The sequence below is a fragment of the Leopardus geoffroyi genome, chromosome C1 (assembly GCF_018350155.1).
Source record: "Leopardus geoffroyi isolate Oge1 chromosome C1, O.geoffroyi_Oge1_pat1.0, whole genome shotgun sequence".
NCBI lineage: Eukaryota > Metazoa > Chordata > Mammalia > Carnivora > Felidae > Leopardus > Leopardus geoffroyi.
The window spans coordinates 8,128,974-8,154,270 of NC_059328.1; the positions used below are offsets into that span (position 1 = coordinate 8,128,974).

A 25,297-nucleotide genomic window follows, 5' to 3' on the forward strand; every position below is an offset into this window, starting at 1 on the left:
TCTTTTCCCTATGATTTAATGTACGTTCCAAGTTTTGAATCACGGGCCAAGGATGGGCCTGTTCTCCGTTGTGCCTACAGACCGACGGAAGTACATCGGCATGACCGTGCCAGGACCGTGTCAGGCACTCCTGAGTTTTTGTCCCTGCCGTCCTCTCCGACACCTCCTTGTCAAATGCCACGTGCGAGGAGCCAATACGGGCCCACTTGTGGAAGAAGGAAGTACGTAAGAAGAAAGATGACTGAGCAAATCCTGTGGATACAAACCACAAAGCCTTTTTTCGCTTCCTAAGTTGCTTACTCTTTCTATTTCTAGAGCTCTTCTAAGTTGGAGATTTTCCACCGTGACAGTGTTAGATCTAGGCAGAACGAGGGTTTTGTAAAACATCATTCTCTGAGTGATGATCAGAGAAAGGAATAACCAGCCTTGTTAAGAGCACACTCAGCAGGATGCCAAAATACACCAGATCCTCATATAAACAGCATGGATTACATTAACAGGCCTCCCTGGGTGAGCGGGAGTCGTATTCCCAATTCTCTTTGCCTACCTTACGCTCACCCCACGGTTATGTAACCTTTAGAACGGAATTTGGAAATTCTTCCGACCCTGCCCTGCTCGCTGATAGAGCTGAGCCAGTGGCTGGCAGGGGCATAATCTACCGGGCGAAATTGGAAACACACAAATTCATAGTCCTCTTGTCTCAGCCCAGAGACTGTGCAGGCAAGGAAAGAAGGACTCGCCCCTGTGTCCCTCCTCCCCTCTGGCCTAAGTTTACGCTGACTTCACCCAACAGGCACCTGACCCTCCCAGATGAGCTGGGAGGGGCTAAGGCACCATGCACGGCCACAGTGGGGGTGGAGGTGCAGGCAGCAAACAATATTTAAGATGCTGAGTTTGTAGAGCGTTCAGGCTTGGGAAGAAAGGTACAGGGAACCCAGTTAGGCTGCACTTTTAAACCCAAGCTTTGAGAAAGGCTAAGAAAGAGCAAGGGAGGACAGAAAGCAACAGGGTGGTGAGCCCATCCGGAGTGAAAGTGCACAGTTGTAATTTGCTGCAGCTTTGCAGACCTCAGCCGGGCATATCCAGATCCCCCAAAGGAAGATCCTTCCCCACCCAGGCCCGCGAAAGATGCTGAAAAAGACTCTCTCAGCTATGACCTGGCTCTGCATTTTCATCACAGCCTTTGTCAGCCACCCAGCGTGGCCACAGAAGCCCCCGAAGCGCAAGACACCTGCGCAACTCAAGGCGGCCGCCTGCTGTGAGGAGGCGAAGGAGCTCAGGGCCCAGATTGCCAATCTGAGCAGTCTGCTGAGCGAACTGAGCGAGAAGCAGGAGAGGGACTGGGTCAGCGTGGTCATGCAGGTGATGGAGCTGGAGAGCAGCACCAAGCGCATGGAGTCACGGCTCACAGACGCGGAGAGCAAGTACTCGGAAATGAACAACCAGATTGACATTATGCAGCTACAGGCAGCACAGACTGTCACCCAGACCTCGGCAGGTAAGGAGAACGTGTCCTCACGCTACTTGCCACCTTCTCGTTCAAACACTGGAGCGTCTCTGTGTGGCATCGTTTCTAGATGGCTTGGCCATCAGAATGATGACTGGGGGTTCTTTGGGGGTGTATTTTCCTGGGTACGTGCCACTGGCTCTAATGTTCTGTAAATTTCTGTCAATTTCCCCAATGTCTGCACAGTCTCTTTACTCACACCATGATTCAGCATAAGGAAGGTATGAATCCCCATCCCGGAGCGCACAGGGACGACGTGGTTTGCCCAGAGTCACATTGCAAGCCTCAGAAACAGAGTTTAAGTCTCCCTGATGGGTTCGCTTCCTCACCCAGAGCCGACAGGCTGTACCCACAGTCCTAAGGAAGCAGGATTGAGCACCAAAACTGTAACGTCTATCGTTGTAGGAACCAAGTTTTGCCAAAAACAGTTCTCCTGTGTCCCTAAGATTTAATGGAATGGGCATTAATGGGTTTTTGTGTCCTGTCTCTGCAAACCTGACTCTGCCCACTGGGTCAGAATTAGGTATAGATGCTGCCTAGAGCCAGAAGAAGAATTCCTTTGGGTCAGGAAGGAGAGGCTCGAGGTTCCTCACTTGTGAGATTTCTATTTTCCCCCAGGATCTCAAATAAAATTCTCCCATTACAGCAAATAAGAAAATGCGATGCTGAAATCTGGATTTTTGGAAGCCCCCCACGTAAGATACATCCAATGCTTTCTTTCCTAAAATAACTTCTGGTTTCTAGTTAGGTTGGCTCAGACCGGCTAAGGTGAATTTATTGCTCAGAGAGAAGAAACTGGGGTTTCTGAAATCATCAGGAAATTGTTACTTGTCAGGCGAATATCCTACAGATATGTCATTTATTACTGATATAAAAACTTTCGGTCACATCATAGACCAAGTCAAGAAATAGAAGAGAGTGAGTCACTGATGACTCTCAGTTCAAACGGAGAAAAAGCTTTAACGTGAAATAAGCTTAAATGGCCCGTTACCCAATAAACCACCATGTGAAAATCACTTCCTAAGCATGTACTTCCTGCCCCTCAGTGTGGGTCTAGAAAGGTATCCTCGGGACATTTTCCAGACAAGCGCGTCCCGATTTGGCCTGGCACGGCAGAGCAGGCCAGGCGGGACTCTGATTGTGCCACCTCCTACTCCTCCAACTGGGGTTTTCTCCCCTCCCAGCAGGGAGCTTCTTGGGGGTCAAAGGCAGCTCTCCTGCCGGGCCTCCTACTCTTCTTGCCCAGGACATCCTTCCTCCGTTTTCTTCTCGATTGCCAGCTGCTGGGTCACCTTTAGACTCTCTAAGCAGGTAGCTCATCGGAGAAAGCAGTAAGTTGATGCTCTCCTCAGTAACAGAAAATGAAGGATGCTGATGGCGAAGGCACACATCTCCCCCTCCCTCAATGTGCTCTGCCTGGGACAGTTCCTGGTGGCAGTGAGCGTCTCTCGAAGGGCTCTTCTCGAAGGCCCAGCGCAGGGGCCTCCAAGAAAAGAACCCCAGAGACAGAGGACAGGAAGCGTCTCCTGGACAGCAAGAGTTCCCGCTCTTTGAATCCCATCAGGAAAGGTGGTTTCTTTGATATTTGAGACCTGGAGACAAAATCTGGCACAAAGCTGTAGCCCCAAAATGGCCAAGGAAGCATTTAAATCAACCCCAGGGTGAACACCAGCCTGTTCGATGCTCTGGTTTGCTTGTTTTAATAATGCTGCCGGGGAGGCCTCCATGGGCTCCTCAGGGTGTTTGCACTTCCGTTTGAGGAATGAGCAGTGTTAGACGAAGCAGCGGGGGGCGGGGAGGTGGTTCGGGGAAGAAGATGTTAAATTGATCTCCCTTAATTAGGGTCCTAGTAGGCAGTCTAGATAAAAATAGCCATTCTCAAAGGTAGAAATAGCCATTCCCTCTGAAAAACCACCCCCACCCCCAAATAAACCAAGAAAACAACAAAATCAGACCCTATGAGATGCTCATAACGTACATGGTAAGAGAGGCTAGCGGTCCCAGAAGTGGAATTTATTAAACAGGCGCATCTATTATGTGGCCCTCACACACTGTAATGTTCCCAGAGATCGTGGCCTAGAAGAACAGAACATAGCAGGATGATCTATTTCAGAGTTAACCTGAAACCACCTGTTTGATGGTCCCATTGATGCTGCTATCCAGGTGAGGGCTTCCCCACCACCAATGAAGCCAAAAGACACCTCCTTTTGGTCTCCCAATGGCCACACCCCTCCAAAACCCAGACCCTGCCTGGTAATGAACACTCGTGTGAACTGCATGGTAGAAATGAGATCTCAGTTTTTAAACTTTCAATGGAGACGGAGCACGAATGCCCACCTGCCGTGGAGCCCCTGGGTTTGGATGCTCACTCCTGCGGTTTGCTCCTATTACAGACGCCATCTATGACTGCTCGTCCCTCTACCAGAAGAACTACCGCATCTCTGGGGTGTACAAGCTTCCTCCCGATGACTTTCTGGGCAGCCCTGAGCTGGAGGTGAGGTCACCAGAGCCCACGGCCCAGGTTCTACCATCGGTCCTCTGCCCCCTCACAGGGCTGGGGGCAACAGGACTAATCATGGTCTAGAGAATGGGAAACTCAAGACAGAGAATCAGACACACCGAGTACCAGAGAGCTATCCACACACACACTCAGTTTGTGGGGGGGAAACCCCTCCCCCGGCATCTCTTTTGCCCCTTCAAGTCATTACTGCCCAAACACCAAATCTTCCGACACAGATAATTCTATAACCTCCACCCGACTTGTTGACATCTCTTACCACGACCCAGAGCAGTTACTCTTGGGGGAAGGAGATAAGAGAGAACACGTAGAGAGCACACATGGATTTCTTCTCTTCCAACTACACGTGCGCTTGCCCCCCTCCTCAATTTTGACAATTCTTCCTTAGCAAGCCACCACCCCACTCCTGCTCGCTGACACCGGGGTAGAGTCGTAGTGAGCCCACACACATCCACTGGCCCTGCGGCAATGGGAGGCAGGCGATGAGGCCCGCCCTCGGGCTCCTCTGCCTGCCTCTGTGGGTCCCTGAGCAGAGCATCCTCTCTGCCACAGGTGTTCTGTGACATGGAGACGTCAGGCGGCGGCTGGACCACCATCCAGAGACGAAAGAGTGGCCTCGTCTCCTTCTTCCGGGACTGGAAGCAGTACAAGCAGGGCTTTGGCAGCATCCGTGGGGACTTCTGGCTGGGCAACGAACACATCCACCGGCTCTCCAGACGGCCAACCCGGCTGCGTGTGGAGATGGAGGTGAGCACAAGGCCCCTAGGACTGGAGCAGGTGCCACACACAACTGTGCACGACTCTGGGGGCGCCCTTCCCACTCTTTCTGACTACAGGCTTGTGTGCTTATTACGGCAGTTTTCCTGCAGGCTGTAGTGCAGTTGAGAAGAGAGTTTTTCCTATTTGCTCCCAAAAGCGAGGCTGCAGATACACAAGAGGCTGGACTCGGGCCAGAGCGGGGGGATCCAACAGTCAGCTGTGCTGACACACTACAGTCCCCACTCGGGCCTGGGGCTTGAGCTCCTCTATGTGCAAACCTTATCGACACTGACTGGTGACGGTCGTGAAGGGAATGGAGGCCCCGCTACCTTCTCCAGTGACTCTGAGTGGGACACAGAGAGACACACACCCACACCTCACAGACAGGGACAGGAATGCAGAAAGAGGGCTAATCTAGGCCAGATGGCGACTCAGGAGCAAGCCTTGCTCTGGGACCCCTGTTTTGTGACTCCCAAGCCTAGTGTGGTAGCCAGAGGCAAACAAGTGATAAAGCCTCGCTGGGCCCCCGTGCAAACGGACAGACGGACGTGTGGCTGCAAGCCGAGAGAGGGAAGGCCGGTGGCGTGGCGGAAAACACAGCCCCCGCGCTGCTTCTCTAAGGTCCACCTGCTCCCCAACAGGACTGGGAGGGCAACCTGCGCCACGCCGAGTACAGCCGCTTTGCTCTGGGCAACGAACTGAACAGCTACCGCCTCTTCCTGGGGAACTACAGCGGCAACGTGGGGAACGACGCCCTCCTCTACCACAACAACACGGCCTTCAGCACCAAGGACAAGGACAACGACAACTGCCTGGACAAGTGTGCACAGCTCCGCAAAGGTGAGGTGCGGGGGCTCGGGGGCTGGTCCCAGCAGGGAAGGAGCAATTTAAAGCCGGATTTAGAGCCGCATGGCCCGGCGTTCTGGCTTTGGCACTTCTGACTGCGGAGCTACGGTTCAAACGGCAGCTCCGCCAAGCCTCCTGTCCCGTGTGTCCGCCGTTTCCGGGGCAGGGATGAACAAGGCTCACGGCCCCGATCTCTCTCTTGAGCCAGGTGGCTACTGGTACAACTGCTGCACAGACTCCAACCTCAACGGGGTCTACTACCGCCTCGGGGAGCACAACAAGCACCTGGACGGCATCACGTGGTACGGCTGGCACGGCTCGAGCTACTCCCTCAGGCGCGTGGAGATGAAAATCCGCCCGGAAGACTTCCAGCCCTGAGTGCAGGCCTGCCGGGGGGCACGGCCAGGGAAATGGGGGCCAACGGAGGCTGGGTGAGGGCAGGGAAGGGGAGGAAGGGAGTGGAGAAAGGGTAGGGACGGAAAATGGCCTAGAATCTCCAACGAGAGTCTGTCTCTAGGGAGCACAATAAAACTGAGAGGACAAGGACGTTACATAAATGGGATGAATTATTTAAACACGATGGGTCATCACACAACTTCCCAGGGGCCTGGCCCGAGTGGGCTGTCTGTGCCTGTGATCCCTGACATATTCACTCAAAGCCTCTCCTTTCCACTTGATTTTTCTGTGAAAGAAAAGTAATTGTGACATCACTGTATCTATTTAGTTGAAGGTCTAGGTTATGTGAGGGGAGAAAATAGACTCCTTTACCAAAAAGAATCATGTGATTTTGATCTTCAAGGAGAGGCCTTGGGTGATGGAGGAAGGCATAAAAGAGAGGAGTGGTGGGGGAAAGAAGTTTCGAGTTTTAAATCCAATCCAATGAAATTACCTTCAGTCTACACATTTTTTCTTTGAAGACAAAAATTATTCTGCTGGCACTGGATTGACCCAGGAGGGATCTCCAGGGTCCCGGGCCTGGCGGCAGGCCTCTGCCTCCTCCCTGCTCAACGTCAATCAGGGTGCAGTGTGCTGAAAGGCAGAAGTGGGTCTAGTGGCGGCTGGGGAGTTCCAGTAGGAGGTGGGGAAAGTCCCTCGTGGGTGCTTGCACAAAACTGCCTTAAGATATTCAGTCAATACAGATATATTGGTTTTTATTTTTTACTTTGTAAGAAAAGGGCTCAAAGAGCTTCCTCTTTTGCCTATAAAAGTGGCTGCAAAATGAAGGTAGATGACACTATGGTTAATGATTCATGCTGTTTATAAGCATTTTGCTTTGTAAAAATACAACACTGTAGGATGTTGTAAACATTTGAAGTTTCCTTTTCCTTCCACAATAAATTCTTTTAAAACGTGTTGGTTTTTAAATTACCACCATTACCATTCAGAGCAAGGTAAAGAGCTTAAGGGAAAAACCAGAGGGTGAGCAGTGAGAAAGAGACTGATTTTGTTACAGTCTTTAGGGAAGCCAAAAAGTGAAAAGGCAGGGGCCGACAAGGGCAGCAGCCGCGGGGAGAGGTCAGATCTAGCCACCTAATCACCACGGAGCCCAATGCCACCGCCTGGCTTCAAAATACTTTGCAAACCAACACTCCTACTTTCTTTCTCCTTGAGCAAACTAACACAGAGAGGGGGCATGTCTTCAGCCGTAACAGATGCTAACTTCATTTTGAGTGGTAGGAAGTCATTTTTCCTTGCCAAAAAGAACCATTCCCTTGAGCCAGTCAGTGTAAGGTGAGCCATTACTCCTACTCAGTGTTCCCTATTGTACCTATAGTTCTTGGGCTGCCGGGAGCCTATTTAATCTTAAAAACAAGAACGCGGGGATTTTCCAAGGAACAGAGTGAGCACAGAAGAGGTGCGCTGCAGCAGGGCATTCCACAGGACAGGCATTCAAACAAACTCCCCGAGGCAGGCGGGGAGTCTGAGGTGCCAGCAGCCGGCACAATACTGCCTGGAAAGTGAGGATAAAAAGATCAGGGGGTTAAGAGAAGAGCAGGAAAGCGTAAACGCCTCTGGCAGAAGTAGCTAATAATTCTCTCTCTCATCTCCTCTAACCCCACAACTAAAAAAACATCTGAAGCTCTAGGCACCAAAGGCTAAAATCAATAAGTGGGCTCGCCTAGAACTAAAAAGCTTCTGCACAGCAAAGAAGCAATACGTTGAAAAGACAACCTGCAGTATGGGAGAAATGATTTGCCATCTATAGCCCCTCGTGAGGAGTTAATATCAAAATATATAAAGGAATCATACGACTTAATAGCAAAAAAGTAAATATTCCCAATTAAAAAAAGGGCAAAGGTCCTGAATAGACATTTTCCCAAAGAAGACATTCGCGGAATGGCCAATAGGTACGTGAAAAGGTTTTCAACATCACTCATCATCAGGGAAATGCAAACCATCCCATGAGGTATCTTTTCATACCAGGTATGATGGCTGTTATCAAAAAGGCAAGAGACAGCAAGTGTTGATGAGGATGTGGAAAATAGGAAACCCTTGTACATCGTTGGTGGAATGCAGATGGGGAGATTTTTAAAAATAAAATTACCACATGATCCTGAAATTCCACTTCTGGGTACATATGCAAAGGAAAGGAAATTAGTATCTTGAAAAGATGTCCGTATTCCCATGTCCACTGCAGCATTATTCACAATGGCCAAGACATGGAAACAGCCTAGGTGTCTGGTGACAGATGAGTGGATAAAGACACACACACACACACACACACAGAGGAATATCATTCAGCCATATAAAAGAAGGAAACTCTGCCATTTATGATAACATGGATGAATCTGGAGGGCATTATGCTAAGTGAAATAAGATAGAAAAAGAAAAATACCATATGGTGTCCCCTACATGTGGAATCTAAAAAAACAAAACAAAATGAAACAAAAACCATAACCACCACCTGATTCCACAGAAAGAGAACAGAACCATGGTTGCCAGGGGGTGCAGAGAGCCGGGGAAATGGGGAGACAGGTTGAAGGGCACAAACTTTCCACTGTAAGATGAGTAGATTCCAAGGATCTCATGCACGGCATGGGGACTATAGTCAGTGTTGCACATTTTAAAGTTGCTGAGAGTGGGTTTTAAGTGTCTTTATCTCACACACACACACACACACACACACACACACGAGTTAACGATGGGAGGTGATGGATGTGTTAATGATCTTGAGCTTGAATAGCATTCCATAATGTGTATCAAGTTATCATGTTGTACATTTTATTTTATTATTATTATTTTTAAGTGTTTGTTTATTTGGGGGGAGAGAGAGAGAGACAGAGAAAGAGAATCCCAAGCAGGCTCCATGCTGTCAGCACAGAGCTGGATGCGGGACTCAATCCCATGAACCATGAGATCATGACCTGAGCCAAAACCAAGAGTCGGAACCAAGAGCTTAACCGACTGAACCACCCAGGCACCTGCCTTCATGTTGTACATTTTCAATATATACAATTATATTTATTAATTATTCCTTAACAAAGTTGGGGTGCAAAGCATCTACACTGTCCTAATCCAAACCTATAGTTGCTAAAACTTACTCCTACTTTACATGTACACAATTGCGTAAACAGAAGTATAAATTTTTCGTGACAATGTTAATGTTGGAGGACGCCCCCAGCCACTTAACCTACGGTGCGGATTCTGACCAGAACCACCACTTTCCAAGCACGTCTCCGGGTGCAGCCAGAGGACAGACACCAAGAATTCAGAGAGGAGCCAACACAGTCTCTGGCCCTAAAGAGGACAGAATCACCAGGAACCAAAGGAGAACTCAGTGTCATCCCGGAAAGTAAAGCACATTCTGTTTCATCCTCCACGAGGTATGCTGCTGCACAGCCACCATGGAAGTGCCGGCCCCTGTTTTTGGTCTTAATTCTGCTAATCGCAGTCAGAAAATTCTTTAAAAATGGGATTACTTGCTAGGGGTTGGGCAGTGATGAAAGCATCCAGCTTGGATCAGACACTTCCTTCTACTTTGGGTGAGAAGCAGGTCCTGTGGACTGAATGTGTGTGCCCCCCCAAATCCTACGTTGAAGTCAATTCCCAATGTATTCGGAAGCGGGGCCTTTGGGAGGGGATTAGGTCACGAGGGTGGGGTGGCTCACGGATGGAATTAGGGCCCTTATGAAAGAGACCCCAGAGAGCTTGAGCTCTGCTTTCAGCCACGTGAGGACACAGTGAGAAGGTGGCAACGTGGCAACCTGGAAGAGGGTGCCACCAGTACCCAACCGTGCTGCTCCCTGATTGTGGGCTGCCCAGCCTCCAGAGCCGTGAGAAGTCAAAGCTGATTAAGCCCCCTGGGCCGTGGCATTTTGTTACAGCGGCCCGAATGGACTGAAACAGGAAACTGGTACCAAGATGCGGGGTGCTGCTGTACCAAACACCTAGAAATGACGAAGTGGCTCTGGAACAGGGTGATGGGCAGAGGCTGGGAGAGTTTTGGGCTGCGTGCTAGAGAAAGTCCAGACTACTGTGAATGGACTCTCAAAGGCAAATTCTGGTGAAAGCTCAGAAAGAAAAAAAAGAGAACCAGAGAGAACGCTTCTGTCTTCTTAGAGAACATGCCTAGTTGTGAACAGAACGGTGACAGAAATATGATGGTAAAGGCCATTCTGACGAGTTCTCCGACGGAAAGGAAGACGGGTTATCGGGGAATAGAGAAAAGGCAATCCTTGTTATAAAGTGGCAAAAATTTTGCCCAAATTGTGCTCAACGCCGTAGTGTTTGGTGGAAGGCAGAACTTGTGAATGATGACCCTGGGTATTAGCTGAGGAGATTTCTAGGCAAACTGAGGAGGAGTGGCTTGGTTCTTCCTGACTGCTTAGAGTAAAATGAGAGAGGAGAGAAGCAACAGCGAAAAAGGAGCCGGGACTTAAAGATTTGGGAAATTCTCAGCCTATCTCTACTGTGAGAAATGAGTGCGTGCATTTGGGGAGAGCACGAAGGGTACGGCCACGTGAGGCTTTGCTCAGGGGACTGGGTGTCATGAAGCATGGACCTAATCAGCTACTCCAGCAGGAAAACTACCACATTGAACAGACGGGCAAAGAGACAGGAGGGAATGAAGGAAGGCTGTTGAACTTCCTGGATTTTACAGGACGGGACTATGGAGCTATTTGGCTGTGAACAAGAAGAGAATGATCCTGAAGTTGATTCAGAGATCAGCAGGGCTGCCTGCTTGTTTTCAAACAGGAGGACCATTGCCTTGCTTTTAACAGGCCCGTGAACTCTGCCCAAAGCTGTGGGGGTAGAGCCACCACCGGGCCGTCTAGCCGGTGGAGCTGTGGGGCCAGGACCTCTGCCCAGCAGGTCCAGAAGGCAGACCATTACCCAGAGGGCTTGGAGAGCAGAGGATCCAGCCAAAAGCGATTACTCTGGAGATCTCATGAAGTTTGCCTTGCGTGGGACCTGTCACCCTTTCCTTCTTCCCCGTGTCTCTTGGAATGGGGATGGCTCTCCTGTTACTGCCCCATCAGTGTATTCTGGAAGCATGTAACTTGTTTTCACAGGTTCGCAGCCAGAGACAAATTTTGCCTCAGGATGAACTGTACCTAGATTCTCAAGTCTATCCCTGATTTAGATGATATTTAGATGAGACTTTAGAGCTGATCCTGGAATGGGATGACTTTGGGGCTGTTGTGATGGAATGGACGGGTTTTGCACTTAAGAAGGACATGCATTTTGGGGGCCAGGAGAGGAATGCTGTGGACTGAATGTTTATGTCTCCCCAAATTCCTGTGTTGAAGGCTAACTTTCAGTGTGATGGGATTGGGAAGTAGGGTCTTTGGGAGGTGATCAGGCCATGACGGTAGAGCCCTCACAAACGGGATTAGGGCCCTCATAAAAAAACAGCCTGGGGGCTCAGTCGGTTGAGCATCCAACTCTTGGTGTTGGCTCAGGTCATGATCTCATGGTTTGTGAGTTCAAGCCCTGTGCTGGGCTGTGTGCTTTCAGCACAGAGCCTGTTGGGGATTCTTGCTCTCCCTCTCTCTCTCTGCCTCTCCCCTGCTCACGCATTCTCTCTTCCTCTCAAAATAAAAATAGACATTAAAAAAAAAAAAAAAAAAGCCCAAAGAGCTTGTTCTCTGCTTTTTGCCACTTGAGCACACAGAGAGAAGTCGTCCGTGGGGCAACCTGGAAGAGGGTGCTCGCCAGAACCCAACTGTGCTGGCATCCTGACCTTGGACTTCCCAGCTTCCAGAACTGTGAAAACTGTTTCTTGTTTAAGCCCCCCGTCTATGGCAATTTGTTACAGCGGCCCTAATGGTCTGAGTCAGCAGGCACTAGACCTTAACCTAATGCTACAGGCTAACCAAGTAAAAGCCGGTGTGTGTGTATGTTTACAAATAATTCAATACCATTTAATCCTCTGTTCCCTTATGAAGCAATTATATTTACTGATATATACAAGCTTTGAGGAGATGGGAGTAGTTTATAATGTCTCACTGTGAGCCTGGTTTGAGGATTACATGTGAGATTTAATTTGTCCTGGAGTAAATAGTAGAAACGTCAAGAGGTAGGAAGTCAGACCAGTAGCAAGAGAACAGTACTGTTAGCACAACACAGCTTTTAAATACAAAAACAAAAACTAAGGAACAGCTGTGCAAAGACATTTTTGTGAACGGTTAACCTGATTGTTTCAAAGAGAATTTAAGGCAGTCGACTCAAAGACATATACCAGAATAACCTTTAAGAAAGGGCACAAACAGTGAAGGGAAAGAGCAGGAAAGACAAAATAAAGCTGGGAGGAGAGAGGGCAGCAGACAAAAGAGGTCAAGGGTCTGTAGTCTGTTAGAGGTCAAGTTAGAGTCTATTAGAGGTGGGCCAGGACCCGAGCTGTGAGCTCCCCGGCAGCCACGGCGAGGAAGGGAGTTCAATCTATCACTGAGGAGCCGTGTCTCCAACACGGGACCCAAGCAGTAACTCAGGGACACGCAACCACCAGCGGTGGGACCCCTGGGAGGGGTTTCCACGAGGCTCAGCTAGAGGACTGGCGTGGTGCTGGGCGCACATTCTCTAACAGCACCTTTGCCTAAGCCTGTTTCTTAAAACTTTCTGTGGGGACAACGATGGCAGAACATTGCCACGGTGTGTAGGAAGTGCAGTTTTCAGTGGGAAAAGGGGCCAGTGGAAACAGAAAAGTGACGTTATGGGACGATGGGAGGCAGCACTGTGAACTCGTGAACTCGGCTCAGTCAGGCCGGGACAAAACCGGAGCTCAGAGCACTGGCTTCATCTGGGAGCACAGGTTTCTATTTGTCTGTGTTCTTAAAGTCAAGATCAGTCTGCAGGGATTTCTGAGGACTCATTTTCAGTTATACTGGCATAAGAAGTAAATGACTTTCTTGGACACTTTTCCAGGCCTGTGACTATACCTTCCTGTTACAAATCTGTATACACACTAATGCTTCTGTGATTGTTTCAAATACGGAGAAAGACCTGGGGTGGCACCAGGGAGGTTTCAGAGAGCTATCAAACAGAGAAAGCTCAGCAAGGAAATTGACACGCAAAACTAGTTCTTTGACACTGAGGTTATTATATTCAGTTGCCAGATTTTCTATCAGTTATCAAGGAAGACAGCATCACCAAAGCTGGGGGGGGGTGGGGTGGGGGGGGAAGAAATGCAGGTTTTCACATCTGCTGGACCTAATCTGAAATGGAAGCCGACCCCAGAGGATGGCATGTTTATATCTGTTGGTATGTGATATCGTAGAAATCAATGGTCTCTCCAAGTTCACTTCACTTGGACAAAAACAGGACTCTCTCGCCTTTTGGTCACTTTTTAAGGTGTTTAAAGGAATACTCAGCATTGACTCAAAAGCAGGCCTGGCAGGGAAGCTGGCTATTTGATTATTCTCTCAAATGAAGGAAGCACCACACACAGCAGACTGTTTCAGCCACAAAGGAGGTACTTATTAGCTGGGTGATTTTCCCCTAAACTATCTGTAGTGAAATAATCAACCGTGTTAGCATTTACATGAAGATAATTAGATCCCAGAGTTAATATTCTCTGATAATCATTAGGGGAAGCGAACAGTTCTCTGGGAGCTGGAGCTAACATTTGAGGCTGCTTCTAATTTTGTAACAGCAGAAAATTTATTAAACAACCTATTTTTGTCCATGCCCAGAAGACTCAAAACCATCTTACGAGAGGAGAACGCATGACCAAACCAAGGGAAAAGATCACTGAGTCTCAGACTTCACTCTGCCTCTTCGATTCACAGAACCCCAGAGGAGGAAGACTCGGGCAGCAAAACCCCAGTGGCCCTTGGGGCAGTGGAGCCAGTATTTTACTCCCACCAGAGAGGGCGATGGAACCCCTGTGTCAAATCTATCGCTCCTAGGCTGCTACTGCCCCGGAATCGCTTCTGGACTGATTTCCCTGGGACAAGCAGGCCCAGGTTGGAAAACAACGGGAGCCCATGTGCTGAGGGTTAACGAAGTGACAATTAGGGCTCCGACAGCGGGGAGAGCCGTCTGCAACCACGTCGCATTTAAACGTGCTGGCCGGACCGGGCGGCCGATTTCACGGAGCAGAAGTCTCCACGTGACGGTGGTGATTTGGTACCAGGCGGCGGAGGGGAGAGAGGTCGTTTCAGATGAAGGCGGCGATTAAAAAGGGTTTCGAGCCTACCTGATGAGAGACTCTAGGATGGCAGGGGTCGGACCTTTCTGGAACTCCAGCTCTTTGTAGTGTAGTGCTTTGGCATATGCTCGGCACTTGGCAGCCCTCTCGCCCAGCAGGACGATGCCGTTGTCGTCTCTCAGTGGCAGGGGGCCCTAGGGCAGAACAGAACCCGCAGCGTAGGAGCGCGGCGGCTGGGCCACTTCTCCCTCCCACCTGGCTCCTGTCGGGCTCCATCTGGACAACAGCGGAGCATCTCACCTTGTCACTGTGTTCCATGAATTCAGCCAAGTTTAAGAGAGTTTGCGTGACTTCGGCGATGTCCTGCGAGGTGAGGGCCAGCTCGATGCTCCTGATGAGTTCATCCTGCTGGTCTTCGTTCAGTTCAGACCAGCAGGACACAAACGCGGCGTTGAAAAGATCCCTGAAGGCGGAGAGAATGGAAAAAGATGTTGGCAATGCCTCTCGTGCCTCTGCCCGGTGCCATCAAGTCACACCCGTCAATCTACTCCCGGCGTCACTGACTTTGCTGGGACACAGACAGGTGCTGTCCATCAGAACTTGCTGGAAACGCTCTGTATGTGTCCGATACGGTAGCCACTGGCCACTGAGTACCTGAACCGTGGCGAAGTGTGCCTGAGGAACGGAATTTTAAGTTCTGTTTAATTTTAATTCCGTTCGTGCAAGCACACGTGGCCAGTGACTCCTGTATTTACAGCGCAGGCACAGACGCTGTGCGCACAGCAAGCTGCGTGGGGGTGCGAGGGGCAATAGCCTGTCTCACAGGCACGTTTCTTAGCAGAGTTCGCATTTTTTCTCTTCAGTGGGCGGGGGGATGAACAGAAAGGGGACTTCCAGCACAGAAGTTGGCATTAGCCGATTCAGAATATGATCATCTCCAAAGGATTCTTGGGATCCTTCTCAGGTAATGTCCAAATTCCTACGATCGGAAGCGGCAGAGGCAGCACCTATGACTGCTTTTCAAAACACGACCAGAACCCTTAGCTGAATGGTCACAGACACACAACAGGACTTAAGAAACTAGAAGTGTTAGCGAATAGAATCCCGAAGGATCCCCTACGCCAACCTCACCACTGGAGACCTGGAACCGGAGGTGTCATTTCTAAGATTACTACGACTACTTTAAATCATCAAAGCATCACACGAACAGACATATTTGCCGTGCCCGACGACATCTGAACTTTAATCCCATGCCCTTTTGTGGTGAATGTTGGGGGAAGGGGCTTGGAAACTATAAGATATGCTTATAATGGATGGGTTGAGCATTTCATGCCTCTACATATGCTTTTTATTACACATTAAATAAGGTTAAACCAGACCAAGTATCTAATTTTGGAATCTTCTGGAAAAAACAAAATGTGAAATTCAAAGGATAACACGAAGACCAAAAGAAGTCCCGTGTAAATTAAGAAATAAACTTTCTGACCTACATCCAAGGCCAAATGCACACAGTTGGCACTACAGTGATAAACGCATACGTGCACATTTTAGCACAAGCCTCTTTTAGATAACGTTGTGTTCGAACATGACCTGGGGCAGAAGAGGGATACGCTCCATCAGCTGAGCATGTGAAATCTGCACACTGTGCGACCAGGGAAATCCTAGGAACTATTTTTAAAGCATAAAAAATAGCATTTTATGCCCCATTATAAATAATTATCCGTCATAGAAAAATCTGGAAAACAGAAAAACATTAAAAAAAATACTCCTTAGGCCTTCCTACTTAATCACTGCTGTATTACTTTCTAATCTCTTCCCTCTGTACAAGTGGTTTTAATAGCTGAAATCACACACACCATCTTGTATTCCATTTCGTTTGTTTACATTATACTGTAAATCTTTTACATGCAGTGAAACTTTTTATAAACCAAATCTTCAATGGCTGAGACTTATTATTTAAAGCAGTATTTTTTTATGGCAAATTCTATTTCTCAAAGATGGATGCCACAGTCTCTCTTCTTCCACATGTTCTCCTAGAATCTTCCTACTCTCCTGTCGATGGACAGCATAATCTCCTCCCCTTGAATGTGAGTGGGCTTCTGTGACTGCCTTGAACTACAGAGTGTGGCAGAAGTGACACTGTGTGACTTCCAAGGCCACGTCATACAAATATCATACACTTCTGCCTTGTTCCCTTGGGGACATTCAGTCTTGAACCCGCCAGTATTCTGTGAATGATCCCCACAGAATGAGCCACACGGAGAGGAACCAAGGCTCCTAGCCAGAGCAGTTCCCACTCAAAAGCTCCAACGGGGCGCCTAGGGGGCTCAATCGATTAAGTGTCCGACTTGGGCTCAGGTCATGATCTCACGGTTCGTGGGTTCGAGCCCCACATCGGGCTCTTTGCTGACAGCTCGGGCCTGGAGCCTGCTTCGGTCTCTGTTTCTCCCCCTCTCTCTGCTCCTTCCCAACTCATGCTCTATCTCTCTCTCTCTCTCAAAAATAAACATTAAGGGGCGCCTGGGTGGCGCAGTCGGTTAAGCGTCCGACTTCAGCCAGGTCACGATCTCGCGGTCCATGAGTTCGAGCCCCGCGTCGGGCTCTGGGCTGATGGCTCAGAGCCTGGAGCCTGTTTCCGATTCTGTGTCTCCCTCTCTCTCTGCCCCTCCCCCATTCATGCTCTGTCTCTCTCTGTCCCAAAAATAAAACAAACGTTGAAAAAAAATAAAATAAAATAAAATAAAATAAACATTAAAAAAAAAAGAAAAAAAAAAAAAAGCCCCAACGTGCCAGACGTGTGGATGAGCCACCTTGAAAGTGGGTCCTCTGACCCCCGGACAAACAGCCCCACTGACACTGAAGCAGAGACGAGCTGTCCCCACAGGTCACGTCCAAACTGCAGATTCATGAGCAAAACGAATGACTGTCATCGTTTAAGACCAGTAAGTTCTGGGGTTATGTGTAATGCAGCAGTAAAGAATTAGAGTATCATTATTATCGGAAAGCAGTTAGAGTAAACCGTTACATCGTTGTTTTCAGAGTTGTAAAGGATGTTGTAATTAAAATTCTGGACCTAAATCTCAGCAAGGTTAAGATGGGTGCTTTTCCTGTGACATGAGCTTGTTCAATTTGCCTTTTTATTTTTTTCCACCACGAGTTGGCAAAATTAAAAATACTAGCCCCTTTTACTGCTACCGCTGATAAAAAGGAACTTATATATGGTTTTCTCTGTGCTGAGTCTCTTGATCCCACACTGAAGCGGGGGAGGAGGGCGGCCGGCCACGACATACCTGGCCATCGGGTTGTAGGCCTGAGCCAGGGCCCAGCACGAGCGCAGGGAAGGTGAAGACGAGTCCTTCAGGAGCTCCAGACTCAGCCGCCTCAGCCATTCTAGCCAGTCATCTTTGGAGACCCTTCTGGCAGCTCCCCAGGCCTGTGATCCCCAGGCGACAATGGAAAACCATCAGCTTCAAGGGCCAGTTGTGAAGAGCCCTCATCTATTTAATGATTATTCTGTCTTCGATTTATGAAGTCGTTACCTCCCGTGACCAAATTCCCTCAGAGCGCAAATACAAAAGAGTAACATCTAATTAGCAGCCATGAAACAAAAGCGGCAACCTTTGGAATATAGCATGATAAAGAAAAAGACTGTTTTACAACTCATTTGTGCCGGACCCTACCTCTATCAGCAAAGCCAACAGCTCTACAGACCCATGATGGATGGGGCCGTCACACGCAGGGTGCGTTCAACAAAGCCTAACGGCCCCTGCAGTGTGTGATGGGCCCTGGGCCCTCTGCATGAGGACACTGGCCCACCTGACAGCAGAGGGTCACACAGGGAGAAGGAAAACGCTCAGGTTCACGCTACCGTGAACTACGTTACAATCGGGCGAGCCTGAGCCCAGAGCGCACGGCACTGTGGTGGAATGGGACAGAAGGAATGGAACAGATCCAATTTTTACCTTCTGATCTATTCCCTCCAACTTTCCTCAAGACTCTGAACATTCCAGGCACGAAGGGTTATGACCAGGGGAAGCTCAGGGAGCGGGGCGGGAAGGTCCAGCCTCTGGAGCTCGGCAGCTTGAGCTCAAACGGCTGTTATCTAACTCACTGGCTGTCTGACCTCGGGCAAGTTATTTCTCTGTGCCTGTTTCCTCACTTGTAAAATGAGGGCAACAGGTCCCACCTCATAGGGTGTTTTAAGGATTAATTAGGTTGAATATGTGTAAGAGATTTATACCAGTGCTTGGCACAAAGTTAGCGCTCCTGTGAGCACCTGTAACTGTGAAGTCAGGCACACCAGTGGGAATCCTGGATCCGCCACTCGGCAGGTGTAGCACTCTGGGCAAATTACTTGTGTTGCATCTAAGCCTCAGTCTTCTGCATCAAGGGATAAAATACCTAAAGTGCCCGGCTGGAAGGGAAGAGCAAAAAATGATTGCTATTATTATCAAAATGACATTTCTTTAAACTGGCCTAGCCCAATTTTTACAACATACCCTTAAAAAAAATTTTGTTATTTTTTTGAGAGAGAGAGAGAAAGAGAGAGAGAGAGAGTGCAAGCTGGGGAGGGGCAGAGAGAGAGAGAGGGAAAGAGACATCCCAAGCAGGCTCCACGCCATCAGTGTGCAGCCTAACATGGGGCTTGATCCCACAAATCTCAAAATCATGACCTGAGCCCAAGTCAAGAGCTGGACACTTAAATGACTGAGCCACCCAGGCACCCCTAAAATATATTCTTAGAAGATTTTCCAGGGGCACCTGGGTGGCTCAGTCGGTTGAGCATCTGACTTCGGCTCAGGTCATCATCTCATGGCTCGGGAGTTCGAGCCCCGCGTCGGGCTCTGGGCTGACAGCTCAGAGCCTGGAGCCTGCTTCGGATTCTGTGTCTTCCTCTTCCTCTGCCCCTCCCCTGTTCGCACTCTGTCTCTGTCTCTCTCAAAAATAAATAAACACTAAAAATTAAAAAAAAAACACATTAAAAAAATTTAATAAAAAAAAAAGAAAAAAAGATTTTCTGGCAGAACAGACACATGGATCTTCCCTAAACTAGGGAAACTGAGTAAACTAGAGCAGAGGTTCTCAGGAGAAATTGTCCAGGGAATGAAAGACATCCCCATGTGCTACACCACCTAACCATCAACAACTCAACCTCTCACTTCCCTGGGGTCACCTGGAGACCTGCAGTGGCTTCTGATGAGTTATCAGTGGGTGACATCATATAAACTATTATTTTATGTCAGAAACTAAAAGAGAGATGTTACGAGACAAACTGAAAAACTACGTGCATGATTCTCAATGATCGTACAATGAGAACCCTGAGCCCGGAAGAAGACTGACACTACTTACTTGACTTTTAGACCTTGTTCTATTGAACAAAATGGGAGCATCAAGTTCTTTTCTATCCAGAGGCTGTGGCTTCCTCCCTACACAAAAGATCTCTGGACAGCTGCTCTGCAGTGCGTGGCATTTAAAAACAATTTTTTTAATGTGTATTTATTTTTTTTGAGAGAGAGAGAGAGAGAGAGAAAGACAAAGTAGGAGCGAAGGAGGGGCAGAGAGAGGCGGAGACACAAAATCCGAAGCAGGCTCCAGGCTCCGAGCTGTCAGCACAGAGCCTGGTATGGGGCTCGAGCTCATGAACTGCAAGATCATGACCTGAGCTGAAGTTGGACACCCAACCAACTGAGCCACCCAGGTGCCTCCCCTCCAAAAATTTTTTAAATGTTTTTATTTATTTTTTAGAGAGAGACAGAGTACGAACAGGGGAGGGGCAGAGAAAGACAGGGAGACACAGAATCCAAAGCAGGCCCCAGACTCTGAGCCCGAGGCGGGGCTTGAACTCATGAATCACAAGATCATGACTTAAGCTGAAGTCAGATGCTGAACTGACTGAGCCATTCAGGCACCCTCCCCCTTCAAAATTTTTTTTTTTTTAATGTTTATTTATTTTTGACAGGGGATGGAGGGGAAGAGGGAAGGAGACAGAGGATCTGTGCTGGCAGCAGAGAGCCCGATGTGGGGCTCGAACCCACAAACTGTGAGATCATGACCCGAGCCCAAGTTGGATGCTTCACCCACTGAGCCATCCAGGCGCCCCTTCGGTGCATGGCATTTTAAAAGCTGGACATACAAAAGGGAGGATCACGAATGTCTTTTCCCTCCAATGACGTGAACTCGAGCCTGGGTAAGGCGGAGGTGATTCAGCACGGTGGTTAAGAGACTTGACTCTGTAGTCACGACACTCAGGTCAAATCCTGGCTCCACCACTACCAGCTGACGTTGGATAAATTACTTAACCTTTCAGGGCCTCAACATCCATGTCTGTACGGTGGTGACAGTAATGACAGCACCTAACTCATAGGGTGAAGGTTAAATGAGTCAATGTACATAAAGTGCTCGCACCAGTGCCTGACACGTTGAAAGCACTCAACAAATGTCGGTAGTTATTACTGCTATCATTCTGGTTAGCGTTTGAGAAATGGTAGCAACTGAGTGCTTGGAAAGCTTAGCTTCACGGACAACTGCGCAATCTAGCAGACAGGCCAAGTCCCCCATATGGGCCTTTCATTGAAAACATAACCCACTCTTGCTTCTCTGGGTTCTTTAGTAACTGTTGACACCTGCCACCGTCCCTCTGCCGCCACCCGCCGTGGACTGCCTCAGCCGGTGACGCTGGCGCATGTTGACGGGACATCAGCTCATTCATTTAGAACGTAAGCTCAGACAGCCTCTCCTATGACAGTAAAGCTGCTGAAAATCCTGGCGGGCATCCTAGAGGCATATACGAATGGTTTTTCTGTCTCTGGTCCCGTGTAACTCCTCTATTAGCACAGCCAGTAGAAAGATGGCCGAGGTGGCACACTGTCGCTCTGAAAGCGGCTAAAAGCGGGGGCCGCGCTGACCCCGAGCGCTCAGCACGCGAGTAAGGGGAAGCACAAATGGGTCTGAGAGTCCGCGCCGGAGATCCTGCTGAGGACTTCTGGACTGGCTCTGTTCTCTCAGGTGAGATAAACTAGAGGCTCTTTCTTCCTTCTGTTTGGCAAGGGGGACGCTTTTTTCTCCAAGTCCTGGGTAGAAAGCAAGCCTTCCTGGAAGCAAACTAGACTACTGGGGAATTTCCTAAAATAGCCCGAACAAAGCTCTAAGAGAAGGTGGATAGCTGCCTGCTTGGAAGGACATTCTGAACCCAGGCGGGCTGAAAACACATCTGGGTGGAAATGTGCATCTGGCCTCTTTGCCCGGCCCCTCCCTGAAGTGTGAGGTGTCAGCAGGGTGGCCTCGACAACCGCCCGGGAGTGCCGGGTGCCGGGTGACCTTTTCCTTCTCCTGGAGTCTCGGGCTAGCAGGACACACTCCACAGAGGGACAGCGGCGTCACGCCTGCCCCAGGGGTCTTTCACCACCTCCCTCTCGGATCATCCAACGTTTCTCAGCAGGGGTCACTTTATAGCTGGCTGTGCGGGTGCAGAAGCCTGGCTCAACAGTCAGTGATAGGCCTCAGTGGTCCCAAGCTGTGTGTCAACACACACATACACACACACACACACACACACACACACACACACACACACGTGTTCAAATCGTTACGGGCTGGGCCAAAAGCAGAGAACAGGGCAGCTGGGACCCAATCCTGCCCAGTTCTTTATCTCGGTCCATGCCACACTTGAAGGGCAGCTGCTGTGGGGCAACTGCTAATGAAGGAAGACTCCTACGATGGTGAAGTCCAAACAGGGACTGCTTACAGTCTCCAGAAGCACTGACACTAATACAAAACGTGGGAAATAAGCAACCCGGTGTATGTATTTAAAAGTCAGGAACGTCACGATTACTCTGCTCCGATCGACTAGTGATGCTTTGATCCCGCCTATTTTTTAAGTGGATGGCTGGTGGCATATATGGTGAGACTACTGGTTACATCTCAGGCTTCTGTCAGCACAGAGAATTCGGTATTTGTCTGCAAAGATCTAAAAGATCTTGCTGGGGGTGTCTGGGTGACTCAGTCAGTTAAGTGTCTGACTTCGGCTCAGGTCACGAACATACGGTTTATGAGTTTGAGCCCCACATCAGGCTCCGTACTGACAGCATGGAGCCTGCTTGGAATTCTCACTCCAGGCCCCTTCCCCGCTCGCTCTTGCTCTCACTCAAAACTAAAATAAACGTTAAAAAAAGAAAAAGCTTGCTACTCAAAATGTGGTCCGTGGACCAGCAGCAGTGGCCTTACATAGGACTCTGGTAGAAATGCAGAACGTAGGCCTGACCTTCGACCGCCTGAGTCTGAGCAAGTATCTTCCACCAGCTGCCAGCATTCGGCGAGCCCTGTGAGTCTCGGGAGGCTGAGAAGCCCCGCTTTAAAGGGCCTGCATCAGTCTCGGTGCTAACTAAGGAGCTCACTGGTTTTGTTCCAGTCATGTAAGAGATGAGAATGTTACTCACAACGAAGGACTCTATCAAAGCTCCAAGGAAGTTTAGAACTTTGTTCTACATTTACCCTCTATTAAAAAAATGTGTAATTTGGACACCTAGGGACAGACAAAATGACCTAAGTTCACGGTACCTAGAGTTTCAGAAAAACGCTTGGGCTGGTCTTTGGTTGTTTTACGTTGGTGGCAGCAAGAGCTAAGAGTTCTAGACAAGAGAGAAGAGCAGGCCTCTCCTTGCCAAGTCCCCCCGGAAAGCATGGACCTGCCTTTTGAAGGTTGATGGTGCTGACATGCAGTTTCTTCATGGGTCCTGTTTCTACCGGCCCACTGGCCAACGCATCCCCTTGGCCACTCCTCAGCATTCGATGCTGGTAAATCAAAGGGTCCTCTTCTTCATCAGCAAGGGTGTATCCCTGCAACCAGAGATTCACAGAAAAACCCTGCAGCTCCTCCCAGTTTGGAAAACACCCTTAATTAAACCCCGGGAGGGTCCCACCTTCTGGAAACGTCAGGACCTCAACAAGAAGGAAAAAGTTAACGCATGGACAAAATGAACCATGGGTCGGCTATACTCCCCACTGCAGACCCATCTCCTCTGGTCACTCTTGGCCACACTGACCGCACGGACTCCATAGTATGAGCCACGCAGCTGGCGAAGCCCCAACAACTGGGGGCAGTGATCAAAGGGACGAAGTGTCAGGAGCAGGGGTGGCAAACAGCCCCTCGCTTGGCTTTGCTTGGCCCTACAGCCAAGAAGAGTTTCCTCATTTTCCGATGGTTGGGAAAAAGAACAAACAAAGGAAGATGAGGATTTTGTAACACATGCAAGCTGCTAGAGAAGCACGCTATGGTGACCGCAAGCAAAAGCGCACCGGCAGGTGGCCGGGCTCATTCCCGTCCACGCGCGGACAGCCACTTGCGGGCCGCGGCAGCAGGGCCGAATCATTGCGTCAGAGCCCAGGTCGCCTAGAGAGCCGAGCAAAACTGGCTATCTTTACAGAAATGGGCTGCCCGTCGCCGGTTCGGAACTAAAAAGCTAGATGTGCTCCCACAGCTAAGACCACGTGAATACCAACAAGAAAAGACAACGGGGGACTCTGAAACAGAAAGAAAGTGCAGTTCACCTTGACGATTCTGCAGATGAGGACGTCATAGCGCTGATGGTTGATTCGGTGTCGTACCAGGACTTTATTCACCATTGGAATGAAAATTTGGTACTGAGAGAGAAGAGGGAAGAGGTCAGAGATGCCACTCCGAAGAGTGGGGAGCAGAGAAAGGATTATTACCACCACTATGTTATAGCTAGTTCTTTTGGGTTTGGGGTGGCTTGGTGTTATTCAGAAGAATCATTTCTCTCTGTCTCTCTTTCACACACGCACACACGCACTACATTCCTAGTCCCCAGCATCTTCCATCTGGGCTCCTGCGATGGCCTCTGTGCTCTCTCTGCTCCCCCGCTTGGCCTAGCCTGTTCTTCGACACGGCGCTGAGTGTAATCAGCTCAGATCACAGTATCCCTGTACTCCAGAGCCCGCAAAGACTTCTAGACTTGCCTAGGGTAAAAGCCAGAGTACGTATTATGACCCACGGTAGTGATGTGCAAGTTCTGATGAGCAGCAGAATAACCTGGAGGGTTTATGAAACCAGGGACTGCCAGGCTCCACAGGCAGTTTCTGGCTCAGGTCTGGGCAGAGGCCCGAGAATCTGCATTTCTAACAGATTGCCGGCAACTGACACTGACACTGTCTGTCCAGGGACATCTGAGAACCGCTGGCCTATTGCCATCTCTGTGCCCCACTGCCTTATCTCTATGACCTGAACTCCAAGGCCTTTCCCCTGAAGCTCACTCCTCTGAAGACACACGCCTTTCTGTGATTCCGTACACCCTTCAAGCATGCTGCCTCCTCACACCTTTGCATTTGCCACTCCTTCTGCTGGGATCCAACCCTGTGGGCTCACTCGGATTTTTATGTTTACATCTCTGCTCAAACGTCAACTCAGGAGAGAGGCCTTCGCAGTCTACCCTAAATACACAGCATCCCTCCCCCACTGACACTCTATGCTCTTATGAGACAGGCTGTGCTTATTAGCTTTGCCTCACTGGAATCCAAGCTCCATGAGAACAAGGACACCATTCTGTTTACTGCGTTACCCCGGAACAGCACTTAGCCCACAGAGGTGGCTCAAGAAATATTTGCTAAACAGATGAACAAAAAAAGCAAACAACTTTCAGTTCTCTGACAGTTGCTGAGACCTACAGACTAACATATAGAGACCTTCAGAGAGGTCATCTTCCCAAAGCCGGGCAGAAGAGCACGTTCACACAGGGGTGCGGCCTCACCTTCTTCCCCAGCTGAAAGACAAGCGAAGACAACGTGTCCATGGCCGTGGGACGCAGTTCCGGGCTCTGGTCCAGGGTTCGAACGATCGGGTGAATGATCCGGGAGGCGTAGTCAGTGAAGTCCAAGGACTCTGTGAGGCGGTCTACCGTCTCTAACGCTGCCCTGCAATTGTTAACAGACAGTAGCTGCTAACATACGGTCCTAAAGTGCGAGAAGTGGCTGAGGGTTATCTTAACAGCACCAAACGGGAAGGAATGGCCTCTCCGGTATCACATGACATGGATCCAACATATATTCCAGTGGGATGGGGACG

The 25,297-nt window shown here is 49.4% G+C and overlaps 2 protein-coding genes across 3 annotated transcripts in view; one reads left to right on the forward strand and one right to left on the reverse strand.

Moving 5' to 3' along the window:
• MTOR (mechanistic target of rapamycin kinase) overlaps window positions 1-25,297 on the reverse strand; it is a 134,569-nt gene that overhangs the window by 61,427 nt on the left and 47,845 nt on the right. For both annotated transcript variants that reach the window (XM_045475601.1, XM_045475603.1), the window contains exons 23-28: window positions 24,984-25,146; window positions 23,767-23,859; window positions 22,909-23,055; window positions 17,511-17,653; window positions 14,521-14,683; window positions 14,269-14,414 (exon numbers count right to left, since the gene is read on the reverse strand). In XM_045475601.1, coding sequence (XP_045331557.1) covers window positions 14,269-14,414; window positions 14,521-14,683; window positions 17,511-17,653; window positions 22,909-23,055; window positions 23,767-23,859; window positions 24,984-25,146 — 855 coding nt within the window. The remainder of the gene's footprint in view (window positions 1-14,268; window positions 14,415-14,520; window positions 14,684-17,510; window positions 17,654-22,908; window positions 23,056-23,766; window positions 23,860-24,983; window positions 25,147-25,297) is intronic.
• Window positions 847-6,983, forward strand: ANGPTL7 (angiopoietin like 7). The gene is made up of 5 exons (XM_045475610.1): window positions 847-1,498; window positions 3,901-4,001; window positions 4,578-4,772; window positions 5,426-5,624; window positions 5,839-6,983. The coding sequence occupies exons 1-5, from the start codon at window positions 1,129-1,131 to the stop codon at window positions 6,006-6,008; spliced, it is 1,035 nt and encodes a 344-aa protein (XP_045331566.1). The 5' UTR covers window positions 847-1,128; the 3' UTR covers window positions 6,009-6,983.